This window comes from Meles meles, chromosome 2 (assembly GCF_922984935.1).
Source record: "Meles meles chromosome 2, mMelMel3.1 paternal haplotype, whole genome shotgun sequence".
In the NCBI taxonomy this organism is placed as follows: Eukaryota; Metazoa; Chordata; class Mammalia; order Carnivora; family Mustelidae; genus Meles; species Meles meles.
The window spans coordinates 135,167,883-135,186,706 of NC_060067.1; the positions used below are offsets into that span (position 1 = coordinate 135,167,883).

Sequence of the window (18,824 nt, forward strand, 5' to 3'; positions counted from 1 at the left end):
TCTTTCTTCTACTTCTGGAATCCCAATTATTCTAATATTTTTTCGTCTTATGGTATCACTTATCTCTCGAATTCTCTCCTTGTGGTCCAGTAGTTGTTTGTCTCTCTTTTGCTCGGCTTCTTTATTCTCCATCATTTGGTCTTTTATATCACCAATTCTCTCTTCTGCTTCATTTATCCTAGCAGTAAGAGCCTCCATTTTTGATTGCACCTTATTAACAGCTTTTTGATTTCAGCCTGGTTGGATTTTAGTTCTTTTATTTCTCCAGAAAGGGCTTTTATTTCTCCACAGGGTTTCTCTAATATCTTCCATGCCTTTTTCGAGCCCAGCTAGCACCTTGAGAATCGTCATTCTGAACTGTAGATCTGACATATTACCAATGTCTTTATTGATTAGATCCCTGGCCTTTGGTATTGCCTCTTGTTCTTTTTTTTATGGTGAGTTTTTCCACTTTGTTATTTTATCCAGATAAGAATATATGAATGAGAGAATAAAATACTAAAAGGGTGGCAAAGACTCCAGAAAAATGTGCATTAAGCAAATCAGAAGAGACCCTAAATCGGGGGAAAAGAATGGAGGTAAAAAGAAGTTTAAGAAATAACACATGTTTTAGACTTGTGAATAGAACAGAGTTACCCATTTGATTTCGGGTGTATTTTAGTCTCCTGGAAGAAAACTACCTTCCAAAATTTTAAAGAAAGAAAAACATATATATACTAAAATAAGGGTAAACACGATGAAGGGATGAAATATGACTGTAAGGATGAAAATTTTAGAAAAATTCTATAAAAAGAATGGTAAGTTGGTTGGAAAAAGAAAGTGGAGGGAATTTGCTCAGGCTGGATATTAGAACAAAGCCCTGTGCTAGATTTAGGGTATATTTTTGATCTATTAGAAGAAATTATATCCCAAAAATTTTTTAGAAGAAAACACCCTATATGTATTCAAAGAATAAAGTTAGATATAGTGAAGGATAAAATATGACTGTAATAAGGAAGGTTTAAAAAGATTTTTTTTTAAGGAAAGTAGTGTTAAAATAAACTAGTTAAAAAAACATGGAAAGAGGAAAAGTAAAAAAAATTAGAGTAAGAAAAAAATTTTTTAAATTATATAACTTTGCAAGACTAAAGAATCATGGGGAGAAAGCCATGAACTCCATGCTTTGCTTTCCTCTCCTCTGGAATTCTGCTGTTCTCCTTGATCAGTGAGCTTGGTCTTGGCTGGATGTTCTTGCTGATCTTCTGGGGGAGGGGCCTGTCATAGTGATTCTCAAATGTCTTTGCCCAAGGCGGAAATCTCTTGCCCAGAGGAGCGGAGAGGTGGGGCCCCTTCCTCAGTGCACCCTTGGAAAAAAGCGCTCAGTCACTCCCGTCTCCCTGGCTTCTGGCCCTGCTCCGAGTTCACCCAGCCTGTGACCGAGCATCTCTCTTTTTGACACATAGCCCCATTTGGAATCTCCAAACCCAGCAGATTCCTGCCTCCAGAGAAGGAAGGTGGGTTTCCCCAGATCTGCCAGTTGTGGGGTCCCTGTTCAAAGAGCAGTGGTCTGATTGTGCTGGGGATCATAGTTTAACCCCAAGCTGAGAGCTCACTCCTTGGCTCCGACTCTATAGCCAGCTTTCCCGCTCTGATACCTGCGAGCTCTGCTTCACTTAGCCCTGATCCTTCTGTGACCCTGCGGGACCTGAGACTATATTGTCTCTGAGAGGGCTCCATCCCCGCTTCCCCTCTGGAGTGATGTCCCTCAGTGGAGCAGACTTAGAAACATTCGAATTTTGTGCTCCTTTGCTCTGCCACTTGCCTGGGACCCAGCCCCTGCCCCCGTGGTCTTTCTTCCCTTTGCTTCAGATTCACTTCTCCGCATGTCCTGCCTTTTAGAAAGTGGTTGATTTTCTGTTTCTAGAATTGCTGCTCTTCTCTTTGATCTCCTGTTGGGTTTGTAGGTGTTCTGAATCGTCTTTCCTAATGTTTTATATAAATGAAGTGATTATATGTAATTTTTTATGCCAGCTTCTTCGCATAATGTTTATGAAATTTACCCATATTACTTCATATATTTCACATATTAGTTGTCTTTCTTATTACTGAGTAGTATTCATTTCTGTGGATCTGCACTTTGTTTATTCATTTACCTATGATGTTCTTTTGGATTATTTACAGTACTGGGCTATTATTGGGGTCTGCAAAGTAAGAGTCCAGCCCCAGTTTTTATTAGAAAGTTTTAGTGGAAAACAGCTAGCTGTGCCCATTCCTTTTGTATTGTGTGTGGCTGCTTTTAGGCTACGATGGCAGAAATCAGTAGTTGTGATAGAGACTGACCACATTACTCTGGCCATTTAAGAAGAAATTTTTCAGCCTCTGCTATTATGAGTAAAGCTGCCATGAATGTTCACGTACAGTATTTGGACACTTGTTTTCATTTTTTAGTTCCTAGAACTGGAATTGCTGGGTCATATGGTGATTGTATGTTAAAATACATAAGAAAATTTAGTTTATATATACAAGAATTGCTGGTCATATGATAGGTGTCACGTTTAAGTATGTAAGAAATTGATTTATTCAAAGTGATAGTATCATTTAATATTTTCACCACCAGTGTATGAGAGTTAAATTCTCTCCATATCCTCTCAAACTTGCTGTATTACCAGTTTTTAAATTCTAGTGGTTGTATGATAGTATCTTAGTTTTATTTAATTTCTACATTTTGACAACTAATGATGTTCAAGTATCTTTATATGCACTTACTAATTATTGTATGTCTTTGATATGGTGAAAAATCTGTTAAAATCTTTTGCCCATTTTGGTATTAGGTTGTCTTCTTAAGTTGTAAAGAAGTGTTTGTATGATCTGAATGCAAGTCTTCTGTTAGTTATTTGTATTGTGAATATCTTTCCCCATTCTGTACCTGAAATTTTTTATTAAAAAGGGCTTCATTTTATTTCTCCAGTTTTCTAGTTGGTTAAAGTGGGAGGGTAAATCTTGTCTGCTTTATTAGTCAGGGACAGTAGATTTTTTTGTTCATTGCTGTATCTAGTGAGTAGCATAAAGTGCGGCAAAAACTAGCTGTCCAAAGGTGTCTTCTGAATTAATATTTAGAATGCCAACGATAGGAATCAGGTATTACCTAAACTATTATCTGAGAATAAATGAGTTCTTTTTCCTTATTATCAGTCTTTCAATTATGAAAAGTAAAGATGCTGTTTTGTTCCTGTTGAAGTTTAAAAGGTGATACTAGGGCATTTTGGTCTTGGTGGCTGCCCTCCATCTTCTAGAAGGTATTCATTACTCCTTTGTGCACAACTATTACCCACCTGAACGTTCATAATCCAATCAAACTTTTTTGTGTTTTCAAAACTCATTTGTTCTATAGGTGTCTTTCAGTCATTAGTCACTGAAGACCCAAAGAAAAGTTTCTAGTAACATTTTGTTCCAATTACTTAGAAGAGAAGCATGGTGTTCAGTGTTTCTGCACTAACAAAATTAATTTCATATGTAGAAAAGAGTGATCCTTGAATTAAAGTTTTGTGGGCAGTTTTTGTTTTGTTTTTGATAGATTTAAAAAATTTTTTTGGAAGTTTTCTAACATATGCACCTTTTCTTTCAAGATTGAAGAATGAAAAGGCATTGCGTCTCAACCTTATTGGTAAGCAGATTTTCTCATTTGACACTCTGACTAAATTATAGTGAATTCTGTTATATATATATAGTGAATTCTGTTCTGTGCCTGTCTTTCTTTTGATTCTTTTAGGGAATTTTCTTTACTAAACTTAATTAAAACAAAGTAAAATCAATCATTAACTCTTAGAAAGTGTTAATAATATCTAGCTGTTTTTCAGAAACTAGTTTATATTTAGCTACCTACATCTGTCTGTCTTTCTGTCTATTTATCTATCTCTGAAGTTTAATTCTAACTCCCTAACCATTAGAATTAGGAAGGTTTATGGCCTAAGTATTTTGGAAACAGAAATTTAGTGATGTGGATACATGCATCCTCAGTCTGTATCTCAGTGTCACAATAATTTTGGGGGGGTGGGAGGGGCAAGATTGTTGGTAATTTTTACTTACAAGCCTGACTTCAAAATAGGGACTCTTAGGGGGCGCCTGGGTGGCTCAGTCCGTTAAGCATCTGCCTTCAGCTCGGGTCCTGGGATCGAGCTCCATGTCAGGCTTTCTCCTCAGTGGGAAGGGGAAGTCTGCTTCTCCCTCTCCCTGGGTGTGTTCTCTCTTGTTCGCTCGCTCTCAAATAAATAAATAAAATCTCTTAAAAAAAGTAGTGACTCTTAGGCTTTGGGGGTTTTTTTTGTTTTTTTTTTTTTGTTTAGTCTTCAGCTTTTCTTGAGCACTGATCTCTTATGCTTTCACAGATAATACAATAGTATTTCTAAATAGGTCATCCATATCTAAGGTAGGGCCATTTCTTGATCTGTAATATTTGAGAAATCTAACTGAAAGTGACCCTGATGGTCAGATTCACTCTTTGCACAGTATCTGACAGATCTTGCATCGTTAATATATTTACTAATTTGAAGCCCTGGACAGGCCACTTAACCTTTCTTGTGTGTGAATAGGAATAATAATGTTATAATCCTTGTAGGATTATAAAGCTCTTAATATATAGCCTCCTTTTTAAATACTTAGAACTTCATGTTCTGTTAAGTTTTCTTTCTTTCTTTTCTTTCTACACATCCTTATTGGATAACAAATATATACTGAAAGGCATCTCTCCCACCCCTGTCTCTCAAATTAAAATGCGCCAGTTTGCTTTCTGACAGACTGGTTTAATTAGCTTTGAGCCCACACAAGCCTTTATATTTAACATTGACATAAATTTTGATATTATTTTAGACACATTGATGTTGGAAAGTACAATGAATACTCATTGCTTAAGTGATGATTTATGGTGTTAACCTATCTTTGTACTTGGTATTATAGGTGAAAAACTGCAGTGGTTTCAAAGTCATCTTGATCCCCAAAAAGTAGGATATTCCAAGAAAGATGCTTGTGAATTAATTGAAAGGTAAACACTGGGCTCGTTATGAGCAAAGGGCAGAAAAGGGAATTCTCCAACCTGGTTCTTCAAGCGACAGATTGCTATTCTGGATTTATAGAGGAGTAAATGGGCTTTGTTATCAAAAAGGCTTTAGATTCTCATCCTGGTTTTAGCACTCTAGTAGGTTTATAATATTGCTGAGCCTCAGAGTGTTACTTTACTTAACCCAGTTTCTTAGGATCAGGAAAGCCTTCTTATGGAAATATATCTAAAATGACTTCTGAAGAGTAAAGGTTAGCAGATTGAGGTAAGTTAGTTATTGAAGACCCTTTAGGCAGAGAGAACAGCTTCAGAGTTAAGAGTGACATATTTAGTGATCTGCCAGACATTAAATATCATCAAAATAATGGGTTCAAGGAGGGCATTGTGACAAGTACAGTTCACAAAGGACCTCAAGTATCACTGTAAGAGTTTGGACCTTTTCAAAGGACATTGGGAGCCATAGGCTTTTTATAGTAGGTACCTGAGATGATCATATTTAAAACTTAGAAATGTCACAGTAGCGAGAATGATGATGGCCTGAGGGTACATGGCTTTGACCAGGACACTGTTGAAAGGCTGATGGAGCAATCTGGGCAAGAGATGATGCTGGCATATGCATGTTTTTTAGCAGTATGGTGAAAAGAAATGAAGATTCCAGAAATATTAAGAAGGTAGAAAGTCTAAATCATTAGTGAAAACTTAGGTATGGCATAAAAGGGAGAAAGTGGAATCAAGGAGGACATGAACGTTGTTCACTTGGGCAAATGATGGTTGTACTATTTCCTGAGGTAGAGAGCCAGAGAGATGGAACAGGTTTGGTGGGGGGTGGATGGGGACAGTGGTGGCCACAAGTTCACTTTTGAGGGGTTAAGCTTCCATGGGACATCCAAATGGAGATTTCCAGGAGGTGGTTGAATATGAGGATCTGGAATTCAGGAGATATTGAATAGCAGGCAGTGATCTGGTTGCTGAAATTTTGGACACAGGTTATCCAGGGACAGTCTGAAGTCTGAGGACATGAAGAACTTAGAAGTATACAAAAATTTCAAGGATAGGTGAAGGCTGGGGTTTGTTTTAAATGAAGTAATACAAGTCAAATATATAATCCTGTAACTCAAATTGCATTCTTATTTCTCAGGTATTTAAATCGATTCAGCAGTGAACTAGAACAGATTGAATTACATAACAGCATCAAAGACAGGCAGGGAAGGCGGCACTATTCCCGGGAGACAGTCATCAAGCAGACAATGGAGCGTGAGCGACAACAGTATGAAGGATATGGCCTTGGTGTGTTCTCTGTGATTTTCTTTTTTTCTTTCTAAATTCATAGCCATATCAGATTTGTAATTCTTTTCAAAGTTTTAATTTTATTTATTCTATTTATTTAATTTAGTTTGAATTTCTTTTTAATTTCCTTTCTTTTGTATGTCAAATTTATTAATTTCTTTTTTTTCTTACATTCTCAGAACTGTCACTTGTGATAATGATGTCATATCTTTCTACCTTGACAGTAAAATTTTCATCTCCCTCTGGCACATTCCGGATTTGCTTTATTGTGGCGTTACCACTTGCCCATCTCTAACTACAGCTACGTTTCTTTAGAGTAGGTGCTGTGCCCTTCTTACCTTTCTAATTTTTGAAGGACCAAGCTATCCTTGTTGTAGTCAGTCTTGAAGAACTAGAAATCAAACATTGATTCCTAGCATTGAAGCATTTCTTACCATTCTTAAAGACAAGTAGGTTGTTAGTTTACCAACATTATCTTAAGAAAAAGCACTTAGGGGGCGCCTGGGTGGCTCGGTGGTTTAAGCCACTGCCTTAGGCTCAGGTCATGATCTCAGGGTCCTGGGATCGAGTCCCGCGTTGGGCTCTCTGCTCGGCAGGGAGCCTGCTTCCCTCTCACTCTTTCTGCCTGCCTCTCTGCCTACTTGTGATCTCTCTCTGTCAAATAAATAAATAAAATCTTTAAAAAAAAAAATAAAAAGAAAAAGCACTTAGTGAAGGTAGTTAAGGCTTGCAAAACCCACAAACAGGTGAGGACCCAGAGGCAACATGGTCTGCAAATGGTATGTAATTGGCTTGTTAATTGTCAGTCTAGGAAAATCTAGCAATTTCACATGAAACATGTAGATTTCTAGCTTTAAAAAAAAAATCAAATGGTCTGGTAACATAATCTGCTTCAGTGGAGTAACAGCTTTCCCTTTTAGACTTCATATATTCTCAAGTTTGCCATGGCCCTGAACATTACTTCATTCACATTCCGTTTCAGTCCATGTTAGAGCATTTATAGTATGTGGATTTGCTTGATAAGTACAGTACAAATGAAATATTTAGTAGCAAATTTTTAAATTCTGATATTAACAACACTGAAGTATAGGACCTTAAAGAAATATCCTGTAAGTAACTGTTGTGTTGATCCCAGCCTGTTGATAGCGATTCTGTCAGCTAGAAATGCCTGAGGCATTCACCTGGGCCATTAATACTTGTGTTGAGCCCTCATAGGTATTTCCCCAACCAGAGCCACTTTTGTGGCTGGCACAGCCCTTGTGGTGGTTATGATTACAGGATGTGCCTAATAACAACCATTAGGGTGAATTTGAAGAAAACAAAAACAAAACCCAAGATTCTTTACTCAAAAGGCCGTGGAGGGTCCATAGCACACCGGGGGCCACACAGGGAAGTTGAGGGTGGAGAAGAAGAGTGTGTGTGGACCTGGGGCTCTACCTTTATCAGGGTGTGAAGGTAGGGTGCCTGGGGTTTCACAGTTTCATTCTTTATTGGTGAATTAACATAACTGGGAGGTAGAGCATGAGAAGGGAAAAGTGGGGTCACTTGAGTGGCAATTTACTAGGTTACTAGGATTTTCTAAAAGGGAACTTTAATGGGTCAGAGTGTCCTGGTTTCTTATCTAGTTTTGCTGGTAGTGTGTTATATAGCTGGCAATATTTTTATTTGAGAAGGGTGTCTTTGATATGGATGTCTAGAGCATCAGAAGCTTGGTGTCAGCCACTTACACTGTAGTAGTAACACTAGAAACCCTGAAGTAGTTGGCAGTTTCTCTTAATCATTTCTAAGAAGTGAACTTCTTCACTGAAAAAAAAACAATGGAAAAGAGCTGTAGTATTAGGGAGATGTGATTTAAACCCTTAGAACTTACTGTATAACAGGACAAGTTATTTAACCCTCTCCCCTCTACCAGGTTTTGTTTTCTTCAATTTAAAAATTGAAATAAATAAATAAATAGTATACCAACATCCCCAGTTGTTTAAAAGTTACATGACGTTTCATTTATCAAAGTGCCTGACACGACCTTATACAGGAAGTTTGGGGAGAGCTTCAAGCACTACTGTCTGTGTCCCTTTCACTGGGTAGTTACCTTGTAAGAACGTAAAATTTGTTTATGTTCATTGCTCTCCTGTCTCCTCCTGTTGTGTTTTCTCTGGAACTCACTTCAATTAGCTGTTGTCTCCATCGCCCAACGAGTAGTGGTCACTGATGACCTCTAAGTTGCTAAGGCGAACAGTTGCTATACTGGGCATTGATTCTCCGTCAGCTTTTCTGCGGCATTTGATACAGATGATGACTTCATTTTCTTTCTTTTTTTTTTAATTTTAAGATTTTATTTATTTATTTGACAGATCACAAGTAGGCAGAGAGGCAGGCGGGGTCACGGGGGGCGGTGGGGAAGCAGGCTCCCTGCTGAGAAGAGAACCCAATGCGGGGCTCGATCCCAGGACCCTGGGATCATGACCTGAGCTGAAGGCAGAGGCTTTAACCCACTGAGCCACCCAGGTGCCCTGATGACTTCATTTTCTTATCACACTTTTCATTTGATAAAGAATACCCAGCCCTTCCCTAGTTTTCTAGGGGGCCAAGGTCCTCATCCTTGGACTCTTCTTATTTTCTACGTGTACCAATTTCTACTGTCACCCCCTGCTCCCATTCTCTTGCAGCTGACTTGTTTGTGCCTCATTCTTCTCCCATGTGCCGTCAGGAGGCGGCACAGAATCAATGAATGAAAAAGATAAAATAAAAAGGCTCAACACAGTCTGTGGTTTTAAATACCACTTAAATGGTGAGAACTTTGTATCTGTCGACCCTAACGTGTCTCTAGACATCTAGACTTACATTATCAAAGTGGGGTTTCTCAAAATCTCTGCTTGAATGTCTTCTAGGCATCTCAGACCTGACATTTCCCAAAGCAAAGTCCAGCTTTTCTCCTAAAACTTACTCCCACACGATCTGTATGTCATACAGCAGCGTCACCATCTGCCCCGTTTCTTAGGCTGGAAACTTGTAGTCACTTTCACACTCCATCCAGCTCGTCAGTAAAATGTATTTTGCATCTGATAATTTAAACTGCTACTATTACCACCTCCCTAGTCCAAGCCACCCTTGTTTGATCTGTACATTGTAACCGCCTCCCAGCTGGTCTCTGTGCTACTGCTCTTTCCTCCTAGACTCTCTTCACTATGTGGCAGGCAGATGAATTAACAACATGCCAAGGCCGAGCAGGTACTTACTGGTGATGGAGCTAGCCAGCACAGAAACTCCCATCCAGCATTCTTCAGCTGTGTCACAGTGTTTCTTTCAGAGTCAGGGAGTGTGTCTGGTGAAAGGGTTGTGATCTCTGACAATTAACATAGGCCTGTTAACATAGGCAAGTTGTTACTGAATTCTGCAGGTTTGGAGAAAACTGGATTCTGACACCTCCCCTTCCTAACTCCATTGTGGTATAACTACTTCTGACTCATTTTACTAGGATTTCTTTTTTTAAAAATGGTGTTTAATTTACACCTTTTAAACACTGGACCCCCTCATACTCATATTTTCTGAAACTGTTGTCATAATCAGCATATAGCTGTGTTGAGCCTTTTTATTTTATCTTTTTCATTCATTGATTCTGTGCCGCCTCCTGACGGCACATGGGAGAAGAATGAGGCACAAACAAGTCAGCTGCAAGAGAATGGGAGCAGGGGGTGACAGTAGAAAAGACAGTCACCCCAAACAACTCCTCAGTCTCATATTTATTAGAAAGTTGGTAACAGCCAACAAAGAAGCCAGAGTAGATTACACATTGACCATGAGTCGTGTAGATACGTAAGAAGAAAGGCAAAATATGTCTGGTCACGTAGTACATGACTTATAGTAGGCAAGCCCAAACTAAAGGATTGTCTGACTGACTGCTGATGCTTTCTAGGCAAGGGGAAATAACGGAAAACTGAAGCAGGCGGCATTGCGCCCTGAGCGAGCTGGGCATCCCCAGCTGCTCGGCCTCAAGGACGTCTATCGTCCTTTCCCCCAGAGGCCTGTTGCCAGTACATGTTTTTCTTAAGTTTATATCTAAGCATGCTTGGTAACTAGTATAATTTCTCATAGGTTATATTTTAAGCAGTATGTTGTTCTGAGGGATAGTTACAATTCTGGATTTTAATTACTATTTTACTGCATTGGCCATATTTTTTGCAGCAATATTCCAGTTTTTTATACATGCCTTTTGTGTTTTACCAATAACTATGATCATGCATGTTGTTTCATGGTAAACTTCATAATCAAGGTGAGGAACTATTAAATACCTAGTTTTTTATTAAAGATGGTTTATTGAGTTGTTTTGAGCATCTACTGATTATAGTTTGTTTAAAATTTTTTCACATTTTGAAAAACGTGATTTTTAAAAGTAGTAAAGAATACTTAAACTTCTCAGATAAACTCTACCTTCCCAAGGTGAAGTATATGCTTGAAAAAAAAATTGTACTTTTCGGGTGTCTGGGTGGCTCAGTTGATTAAGCTACTGCCTTCGGCTCAGGTCATGATCCTGGAGTCCCGGGATCAGGTCCCACATCAGGCTCCCAGCTCCATGGGGAGTCTGCTTCTCCCTCTGACCTACTCCCCTCTCATGTTCTCTCTCACTCACTCACTCACTCACTCTCTCTCTCTCTCTCAAATAAAATCCTTAAAAAAAAAAAGTACTTCTCACCAAGAAAAAATATTTTTAAATCTAGCATATTATTTTTTTTAAAGATTTTATTTATTTATTTGACAGAGATCTCAAGTAGGCAGAAAGGCAGGCAGAGAGAGAGGAGGAAGCAGGCTCCCTGCAGAGCAGAGAGCCCGATGCAGGACTCGATCCCAGGACCCTGGGATGATGACCTGAGCCGAAGGCAGAGGCTTAACCCACTGAGCCACCTAGGTGCCCCAAAAATCTGGCATATTATTTTATGGAATTGATCATTAGAAATTGCCAGGTACCTTTCATAGATTAAAAGGACAGGGTTTATCTCAGTAATAGGTTTATTTTATTTTACCGATTCTGTGCTAGAATTTGTTATTTAATAACATTTCTCTTAAATCACCCTCTTAAACTAGGCCCTTTATACTTGTAAAACTTACTTTTCATATAGCATTATAGCAGTGCTTCCAAATTTTGTTTTGGCTTTGGATTTTCTTGCTCTCTGTCACTTATTCATTATATCTGAGATAAAAACAAGGAAACTATAAAATCTTGTGATTTAAAGAGCACTGCTTAATGGATATGAATTATTTTTTTCCCCAGAGATTCCAGACATTATAAATGCTGGGAATCTGAGAACTTTTAGGTAAGTCTGTTTCTCTCTATAATTTCTTGAGGCTGCCTGTGAAATACATGAGACATAAATTTTCTTTCCTTTTGAACTTAGACATTAGAGCTAAAAAAAAAAATCAGTGGTTTATTTTAACCTAAATTTCTCTTTTATCAAAATAATACTTTTCCTAATTTGTGTTTATTTGAAACACCTGATGTACACTAAAATGATAGTGACGTGGTGCTTTTAAATACCTTAATACTTAAAAGAACTTGGTCTCACTCTCCCTCCCCAGTTTGTATTTTTTATAAAAGATAAACTAACAGCAACAGGCTCAGTGGCTCAGAGTTCTATCCCTAGACTGTTTTAGACTCTTAGAAAAGATGGTTCCTGAGAAGTGATACCGGAGAAAAGATTAAGTTGTCAAAAACTAGTAAGTTCAGAGGTTGGAAGATGATTTCTTTTGTAACAATAACATGTTTTTGGTTACTGAAACTTTGACTTTCTGCCAAGTGTGAAAAGAAAAATAATTTCCGACTGCACTTTGGAGATTTGCGGGTATGATACAGTTACTGCTTTTGAGGTTCTTGATACTGTATGGCCCGCTGGACTGTTCAGGTTGGGGAGAATAAATGAATGGCATAGAGCCTCCTTGTCAATTCTGCCTAATACTCCTGTATTGCCATGGAAGTTTGGGATATGTGGAAATCTCTGTGCAGTTATTGCTATTGTAGGTTAATGAGAAGATGCAATATGTGTGTGTGGACAAAGCAAGCCTTACTTCTTGGGACTTTTTTTTTCCTAAAGCATATATTGTTTGTTTGTAGGGCATTTGAATCTGTAATGAATTTATAAGCTTTGTTCTGCTGCTTTCAGAGTTTTTAAATATTGACTGCTTCACCATCTTGCACCCCAACCACCCTCTCTAAATACTGTCTCTTTTATTTATTTAGGGAATGGGATTTCGATCTGAAGAAATTGCCAAACATTAAAATGAGAAAAATTTGTGCTAATGATGCGGTCCCCAAGAAGTGCAAGAAGAAAACTGTTACGGCTGTAGATACAGATTTAGGGGAACTGGAACTAAAAGATGAATCAAGTGATTCAGATGAGGAGATGACAGCAGTGGCCTAATTGTCCTTTGTTTGAAGTAATAGGAAATAATCTGAGAGCTTCGAGTTATATTTGACCTGATTATGTTAAATAACTGTGTAGATACAAGAATTCGCTATGTAGCTTCTTTCATGATGAGAATCCCATTTGCAGTTTCAAAAACTGTTAGGATTATCATTTAGAAATGAATGCTGCTTTTCATTTACATTAAATTGCTAAAATAGATATAGTGAGATAAACACAATCTAAGATCCATTTAATCAAATTTCATGGGCAGGGGGAGTGATATGAATAATGACAAAAATGGTTTCATCTTTTCCCTCATGTTTACCTTGGATCCCCTGATCTCACATTCTGGGGCTTCTACAGCAGCGTGTTTGCTGAAAGGGTCCTATGGATTTCTTGAGCAGTGATGGTAGCAAAATTGGCTTTCAGTAATCAGTGTTTCACTAATCTTCCTCTTGAACATCACACCAATTTTCTTTCCTAGTAAAATAAAGAAAATGATAGATTGTATTTTTGGGAAATAGACGAGGAAATGTGATACATATTTCCTTGTATTTCCTTTTATACAATATGCATATTGTATATTTAGGAAATACACAAGGAAGATGATACATTATTTTTATTATCTTTAAGCCAGTGTTAAATGATAAAGTAAAAAAATGGTGACTATTTTCATGATGTTGGCCTCCCACACTTAATCTGTTATCTTTTGATAAAGGGGATAAATAATTTCAGGTTAACTCTATATTACTTTCTGTTTTCTCATGAAAGATGATAGATTTTAATTTTGGAAACAACTAATGATTAGAGAATCAGTTATTGCAATTGTGTTATTTATTTGTGTTACTCTTCTAAGAGATAGGCGAAATGACATAATTTGGTGTTTAAAGTATCATGAAAGACATGGATGTGTTAGAGTGTTCTTCATAGAACTTGTTAAATGTAGTTATCTTTTGGGCTGTTTTCTAAAGGATACAATGTAAATGTATTTGCGTATTTTCAAGAAAATAAATATACATTAATGCTGAAAGAAGTTAACTAGATATCAATTAAGCCTTATTAATAATTTATTTAAAATATTAATAGTTTTTTATTGTTGAAAATTAAAGATAAAATTTATTTTCATAATTTTACTTCTTAAAGTTCTGATTATTTCATTTTCAGTGTTTTAATTGATGATAATTTGCTTTTCTTCAGTACTCTCCATAAAAGTATGGTTTTAAGGTTTCAGAAGTTTCTGTCTCTTTAGTCAATGGAATATGTCCTTTTTTTGTTTCAGAATGGCTATAAAAACTGAATTTTAAATTACAGTAAGGAGAATAGAAACCGTTTTATCCTGTCTAATATTTAAAAAGGCATACTGTTAGAAAAATAGCTTATGAATATGGCAGATCATCCTCCTCAGACATTTGTCCCTGGTTTTCCCTATACTATAAAGCAAAAAAGACAACAAACACACTGCTTGGAACTAGAATAGGTAGATACTTGTTGAATGAATGACTTGACTTTGCCATTTAGGATAATGTAGTTCATAATCATATTTTATTATATATCATTTTATATAATAATAGTGTGGCAGTAACAGTCATATTACTCCTGGCTGGACCAGAGTAGCCTAAGAGAATAATGCTTTTAAGAGGGATCCTTAATCATTTTCTGTAGAACATGTTTTTTCTGCAGTGATAGCTTTTGCTGTCTTACATAGATTGTTTTCCGGTCAGTAGTACGTTTTTGTAAGATAGCTTCTATAGGCTATGGCCATGGAACAGAGTAAAAGCAGCTCACTTTGTTGGCAGTTCTGTGCAAATTGGGGCTGGTAAAAGTTTTTTTTATAAGAGCCAAGATAGTAAATATTCTAGTCATCGCAGCCCAGATGAAATTTCTGTTGCATATTTGTGTGTGTTTTACCACCCATTACAGATGTAAAGATTGTTCTTATTTCATGGCCATACGCAGAGTAGGCCACAGGCTGAACTTGGCCTGCTTGCCATAGTTTGCCAGCAAGCCGAACTTCCACGCATGTGGACTAATGGTACATTTCTAAGCTCAGAGCAGGTAACTCTGAGGTTGATGGTCTCTTTCCTAATATCTTAGTCACTTCTTTGCCTCACCGCCATAGGCATCTGTTTAGGACTCTTTTCACCTTTTCTACTCCTGTATCCCTCGCGCCACCTTACCAGAACGGGAGATAGAAAGTTGTCCTCTTTGACTACCCTTTCTCAGTTCTTTTAAGTTCTATCATTGTCTCCCTTTCCTTATTATCTTACCTCCCAGAGGAATCTTCTGCCCATTCCTCGAAATTTAGCTCTTGGCTTAGTTTTCTTCTCTCGTATTTCAATCGTGTTACTGATTCCAGAAGCCTTGTGGATAACAAATCTAACACTGTGAGCTTTACCTTTCCTGGTCTTTTTCTGTCACACCAGAGGCCTATCTGTGGTCACACCCAGATCCTTATCAGCTCCTGAAACTCCTGTAAACTTGATGGGCCCCTCCGTTCTGGGTTCACTATCTCCCATCACCCTCCATTGCTGAAGTTCCACACTTTGACCTAATTCTTTCATTGTGTACCACTGATCTCCTGTTTTCAGCTTGTTTTGTTGAGGTTCAGATTTAATAGTTGCCTCCCTGCATCTGGCCTGAAACCCCCTCCCCCGAGCTACATAGTATTCCTCTTTCAAAACTCAAACTGAGTAGCACTCAGTTATCTGTCTTCTTCATACCTGTTGTTCCCAAGCAGCTCAGTATTGCTGGAGAACATCAGACAGGTTTTTCCGTTCCTGTTTGCACATCGCAAGTGGATTCTCAGTACTGATTTTACTGTTTCTGTAATAAGTTCCCTTTACAACTTTAAGATAATTCATTCACTACCTTTTTCTATATGTTGTAGCTCAACTGTAATATTTACCTTTTCAACATTCAGCTCATTGAGAAAATACAAACTATCATTTTCTTTTCTTTTGATTTCATGGGTGTAGCAACTTTTCTCCTTTCAAAGGCAAATACTCCTACTTGGGTTTTGGATCTTACTCCCCACTGTCTCCTCAGGAACCATGAATCTCTCCCAAGTTTTTCACCTTATTTCTCAAGCCAGAAAACTGCCTGTAAATCATCTTTGATTCTTCTCTTTCTCTTTTCCACACCCTCCCCAATCTAATTTAGTTAATATTTCTGGTTCTGTTTCCAAAAAGAGAATCAAATCAGCCCATGTCAGGCCACCTCCCTGTCTTGGCCTGTGCTGTGTGCATTTGCTTCCTTACTGGCCCTCATTGCCACCATCTTTGCACCTTCTAATCCATTCTCCAGAGCTGCTTGTGAATTTCTGGAAATGTACACTAAAATATGCTACTCCTTTGTTCATACTGTTACAGTATCATTCTGTCACTTTCTTCATGGTGTGTTTATTTGATGGATATAACTTTGTTTCTAACCACCCTTTTTGTGAGGTTTTAATTAGTGCAGGTTTAAGTTTACTTCAAAATTGAGAAGGTAAAGAGATTCCACGCCCTGTCCCTACAAGCGTGTAGCTTCACACGTCATTGACATGCCCCCACGCAGAGGGGCAGATTTGTTAAAATTGCCGAACTTACCTTGATATCTGTCACACTTCAAATAAAATTCACGTTCCCTACTGTGGCAAAGAAACCTGAAATGATTTGATCCTGACTGCTTCTCCAACCTCAGCTGGTTTCCACTTGCCCGTGTACTGCACTTCAGATCACAGACCTTTGTCCATTCTAGAATTGCCAAGCTGGTTTCTACGGTGGAGCAGCTCTACTGACACATGATGACCTTGTTTTTTATCCACTTTGGCCAGGCATGGTTCAGGCCGACCTGAGCTTTAGAATGAGTGCCCTGTGATCTTCCTGGAATTCAAGGGTATGGGGCATCCAAGAGCTTCCATGGGCCGCTTCATGTTTGCCTCACTGTCTTTCAAGGAGGACGTGAGACAGTTTGTCATTGCCTCTGGATGTTGATAAATTATGAGACGTTCCACTGTGAGTGCCTTTAGGGAGTGGCTGCAGGCCAGAGTTGCTTAGCTGCAATAGGGAATCAGCAGCTGAGCACCAGGGTGTCCCACTCCTCATGTCACATTATCGTATCTTTCATCTATCCTGCCTTCTTTTTATGTCTTCCCTTGGGACAAGACTTGTGGCAGTTTGCCTTTCTTTTGCTCTCTCTGTAAGTAATAAATTGTCAGACTCTAACAAGGGCTTGCTGTTTCTTTAGTAGCTGAATCTTGCCACTTGGCCACTAAAGACTTCGGTTACTCTTGCCTCTGCCTGCATTGTCCTTTCCCTGAGTTAAAGTATTCCCTTCTTAATGCACCTCTTTATTCCTTTCTATATCAGGGTTGGTCAGCCTATGTTGACTATAATGTAATACTAATATATTCACACCCTGCTTAAAAACACAGACTATTATAAATTCTTAAGAACTCAAGCTTTTTTGAATGTTGTACGTATATATCTGCAGAAATGCTGGTAAATTAGGCAAAGAGTATAGAAACCACAACAAAAGTTTAGGTCACTTGTTTAATATACAAAGTCTTTCACAGATAATTAATTTCCTTAATTTGTCTTAGTACACATTATTCACAAAACAGTAAATTGTTAATGCAAGAGAATTAGGTAAAACCAAAAAAGTACAAATGCTCAATCTCAAAAATTGCACACAGTTAAAATAATTTTTCCTTGTTTCTTTTAATACAGTTTCCAATTTCAAAGTGGACTTTCTTCAGATTTGGAGGAAACACTGCAGCCCAAAATAACAGTACTTCCTTTGAGCTGTATTGATATGTAAAATAGCACCTTTGGGCTGACTTAAGGAAAGAAAAAAGGTTTTTCATCTTTCTTAATTAAAGTCCTATACAATTATTACATAACAACTACAATAATGATAATAAGTGTAAAGAGCTCTACTTTGTTCCAAAATATTGATTGCCAAGGTAAGGAAAGGTAAACTGTCTGGTGACTGCAGTAATCTTTTCCACCACACCCCCTTGACAATGAGAGTATCTTAATGATGTCATTGCTCTAATGAGCTAATTTTCCAGCCAAACAGATGTTTTAGGGGTACCTAAGGACTTTTTGCAAAACAAGATAAATGCGGCTGTCTGTCTGGGATAGTAATCCTGTAATAGCAGTTCAGAGTGAGATTTAATCCTGGGGCATTTTGAGAGACTCCTTCAGTATATACCTATCTTCAGTTTCTCCATTGCTGTATCCCAAGTAGATTGGATCATTTCTGCTTTGATTTTTTTTTTTTTCATTTTTGTTTTGCTTGTGTTTGTTCTTAAGCTTAATTGCCTTTTGGACTTCATTAAAAAGAAAATACTGGGATTTCACTTCTTTACAATTCGATCTTTGATACAATAAAAGTGAGAGTTCTTTTAAAAATTAACAGTACAAATATCTGTGGTTTATGGTATTGATACTATCAGATGCATGACTATAAAAAGCCAGGGTTTTTAACAGAATTGCGTTGTTCATTCTTTGATTTCAGTCCTTTGATTCACTTCCATTTTACTTCTCACATGAGCAGGTAAACATGCTTCAAAAAAAATTGTCCTTCTAGCATGTAGTTTTTGAAGGATATGTCCAGTCCACAAAGTATTGTCACAAAGCCAAATCCTTTCATTGAAAGGACAGTTGCCACACAGAATAGAAAAGGAAATCAATATTGGGTTTTAAATGCACATCGTTATTCCTGATGGTTTGAACCATAAACAACTGTTGCAGGAAAACTTGTTAAAAGATTTAAATTCAGGAGTTCAGGGTTTATAAAGTTCAGAAGAATAGCAGAATAAAAAGCTGACTTTTAACCTCTTAGGGAGCTATGTTATTTTCTCATTACAAGAAGGTCAAAGCCTGTACATGTTAGTATTGAGAATTTAGGAAAGGTATTAAAATACCATGTCATATTTTAGGGTTAAGACAGTAATGCTTATCTTTACTTTTCATTCTAGAAATGTTTTCTTAGTGTAACCGTTAATAAACAAGACTTCTTTAGCCAATCGTCTTCCACTGAGAAATGAGCTATGCACTTACCTATCTTGCTTAGGTTTGTATAGAATTTAAACAGTATTTTTGGTGGTAATTAAGGTCAATAAT

The 18,824-nt window shown here is 37.6% G+C and overlaps 1 protein-coding gene across 1 annotated transcript in view; it reads left to right on the forward strand.

Moving 5' to 3' along the window:
- TMA16 (translation machinery associated 16 homolog) overlaps positions 1-13,789 on the forward strand; it is a 34,746-nt gene extending 20,957 nt beyond the window's left edge. The window contains exons 3-7 of the mRNA XM_045985280.1: positions 3,606-3,643; positions 4,933-5,017; positions 6,171-6,319; positions 11,586-11,628; positions 12,549-13,789. Of these exons, the coding sequence (XP_045841236.1) occupies positions 3,606-3,643; positions 4,933-5,017; positions 6,171-6,319; positions 11,586-11,628; positions 12,549-12,729 (496 nt within the window). The 3' untranslated portion in view covers positions 12,730-13,789. The remainder of the gene's footprint in view (positions 1-3,605; positions 3,644-4,932; positions 5,018-6,170; positions 6,320-11,585; positions 11,629-12,548) is intronic.
- The last annotated feature ends 5,035 nt before the right edge of the window (positions 13,790-18,824 follow it).